This window comes from Austrofundulus limnaeus, unplaced genomic scaffold, assembly GCF_001266775.1.
Source record: "Austrofundulus limnaeus strain Quisiro unplaced genomic scaffold, Austrofundulus_limnaeus-1.0 Scaffold1403, whole genome shotgun sequence".
Classification (NCBI taxonomy): Eukaryota; Metazoa; Chordata; class Actinopteri; order Cyprinodontiformes; family Rivulidae; genus Austrofundulus; species Austrofundulus limnaeus.
Genome location: NW_013953805.1, coordinates 56,809 through 59,850, shown reverse-complemented (window position 1 = coordinate 59,850; position 3,042 = coordinate 56,809). Strand labels below are relative to the sequence as shown.

At 42.4% G+C, this 3,042-nt stretch overlaps 1 protein-coding gene across 1 annotated transcript in view; it reads left to right on the top strand.

Moving 5' to 3' along the window:
• Positions 1–3,042, top strand: part of LOC106535277 (interleukin-18 receptor 1) — a gene marked incomplete in the record, with an annotated part of 53,766 nt that overhangs the window by 47,116 nt on the left and 3,608 nt on the right. Inside the window, 3 exon segments of the mRNA XM_014032252.1 lie at positions 1,033–1,172; positions 1,256–1,399; positions 1,871–2,038. Of these exon segments, the coding sequence (XP_013887706.1) occupies positions 1,033–1,172; positions 1,256–1,399; positions 1,871–2,038 (452 nt within the window).

Sequence of the window (3,042 nt, the reverse complement as noted above, 5' to 3'; positions counted from 1 at the left end):
GATCCTGGGTTTTACAAAGAAACAGAATTATACACGCAAAAAAAACCCCACTCACGTCATTGCAATGCAGCTAAGGAAGGGAGGGGGCTGGGGGTCAAACGATACATAAGGGGGAGGTAAGATGGGGCTGGTTCAGAGGAGTAGGTGACGTTGAGGGAGGGGGGTCGGTGCTAGGACCCAGAGTCCAGAGTCACATGATGTTATCGTCTCTGCTGAGTTTGCTAGAGTTCAGAGTTTCCTCCTCCTCAGCCAGTTGAGTTCCGAGGCCGGGTCCAACATGGGTGATGGAGGTGGGAGCGAATCCAGCTCTTTGTTGACATTCTGTCCTGGGGACATTGAGATAAACACTGCTGTACTGCTGGGAGCCAGATAGATAATCCAATTTGTTTTGGAACAAAGCAGCCTTGAATTTCCTGCTGCTTTTTAAATGTCTTAACTAAATCTCTGAAGTGGTGAAAAAAAACAATCAGCTAAATTTGGAGTCTACCTCGCCTCTCACCATCTGAAGCGTCACCCAGATGTATTCCTTACATGCTGGAGGCTCGCTCCTGGGTTATGATCCTCATCAGAATCACATCCAGTTTGTAAATTATTCCTGCCAGCTGAGAGTCTGTGTGCTACCAGCCTGGCAGAATCCTTCCAGTGTGCCTGACAGCTCCTCAATGGCCTGAGCCACTGTCAGGGTCGCTTTCACTTTTCAATAAATCTGGAACCCTCCTCTGCTGATCAGCAGGAATCCAGTTATCATAATCTAAATATATACTGTATATAAATCTTCCATGTCTTTGATGGAAAGTGGTTCTGGCGTATCAGATTCCAGCCCCAGGAATCAGACAAGTCAAGCAGCAACCGTTACACCCAGACAGCCACGTTCCCCTCTGAAGGTCAAGCAGAAAAAAAAGAACCCCATTTTTCAGAAGAAGTAAGTCCAGTAAGGACTAAGTCCAGTAGGCTAATAAAACAAATGTTAACAGATTTTCTTATTATTCTTCCTCAATTGTCTGAATGATTGATGGAGCTTTTTTCTTATAGCATTACCAACAGGGGGAAGGTGTACGGTCAGTCCACTCTGTACATCTCTAAAGTTCTGCATCAGTTCCTGAACATCCCCATTCAATGCAACATCTTTAGCCCAGTTGAAAAGAAGTTTGGTTTGGCCTGGCTGACAGAAGGTAAAAGCATGTTTCATACAAAACAACAGGGATTTAAAAAGAAGTTTCACAGCGTGTTTACTGAGATTTGATTGTTTCCTCAGCCGACAAAACCGACTTCTATGTGACCGTCACTCTCTGCCTTTCCTGCATCTTCATTCTGCTTCTCGTCGCCTCCTCCTTCTTCTGTAAAATCACCCTGATTCTGTCATACAGGAAGCTGACCAGACATTTTTCCAAACCACAAGGTGAGTTATAGTCTAGTCCCTTTCAGCAACTTCTTTTTACTGCACAGTCACAACCAGAGATGAGATGAATGACCCTTTGAAAAGATCTAGATCTTGACAAACCATTTGTTTCAGCCTTTCAAAAGAGTTGTTTGATTTTGAACAAATTACATCATCACCTAGGGATAAATGTCACATGCAGCATATGTGATGACATCATCGTGTYAAGTGGGTGGAACCATGTGTTTGGTCAATCCGAAGCCCTCTCCCCTTTCCCCCTGAGTTGCTGTACTACGAATGGTTCTTTACTATCCACAGCCTGGTTCCTGTCACTCACTGTTAGGAGCCGTTGAAAAGATTCAGATCATTTACGAACATCACATCTCTAGTAGTCACAACAAAGTTAGAATTAATTTGGACATGGGTGTTGGTTCTTCAGGTGAAGAACAAGCAGATTATAGAATAATCTCAAACACTGTTTCTGTGTTCCAGCAGTTTCAGATGGAAAGTATTATGATGCCTATGTGAGCATCATCCAGTCAGACACCATGAGCCTGAGTGGAACAACCAAGTTTGCACAGCAGATCCTGCCTGAGGAGCTGGAGAAGAAACATGGCTACACCCTATACATCAGAGGACGGGACGACTGCCCCGGAGAAGGTCAGGAACTGACCCGCCTCACTTTCACAGCTGGACTATAGAGAGACAATTAGAAAATAGGAAAACAGAGAGCATATGAGAGGCCCATTCATCATCATCATCATCAAGTTTATTCATAAAGCACATTTAAAAACAAGTTGTCACCAAAGTGCTGAACACGAGGCAAAATTCAATTTAAGAAACAAATGACATTCTTAAAAATATAAAAGATAAAACACCAACAACAAATACACAACTCACAATCAATCAAAGATCTGAGAAAACAGGTGTGTTTTTAAAAGAGATTTAAAAACAGGAAGTGACGAGGCCTGTCTAACGTTGGGGGGTAGATTGATCCAAAGCTTGGGAGCCACGACTGAAAAAGCTCGATCTCCCCTCAGTTTCAGTCTGGTTTTAGGAACGACTAAAAGCATCTGATCAGAAGATCTTAGTGCCTGAGAAGGACTGTATGGTTGAAGCAGATCAGAGAGATAAGAGGGTGCACGGCCATGTTGGCATTTTTACATGAGCAGGAGAATTTTAAAATCTATTCTATAGCGCACTGGGAACCAGTGAAGGGAGGATAGAACCGGTGAAACATGCTCAAACCTACGAGTTCCTGTTATAAGTGGAGCTGCAGCATTCTGAACAAGCTGAAGATGTGAAGGAGACCTGACTGATCCCAACATAAAGTGCATTGCAATAATCTAATCGACTAGTAATAAAAGCATGTACTATTTTCTCAAGGTCAGGTCTAAATATTATTGGCTTGAGCTCGGCTATCTGTCTTAGCTGAAAAACCTTATCTGCAAAACAGAATTGATCTGCTTGTTAAACTTCAAATCAGAATCTAAAATCATTTCCAGATTTACAACAGACTGCTTCAAATACAACAGAAGAGAGCCAACATTAAATGGAGAGGTGTCAGCAGTAAAACTAGGGCTGTTTTTCTGTCATTAAAACTTAAAAAAATTTGTAGCCATCCAATCCTTAATGTCATCAATACATTTTAATAACAACTGTGT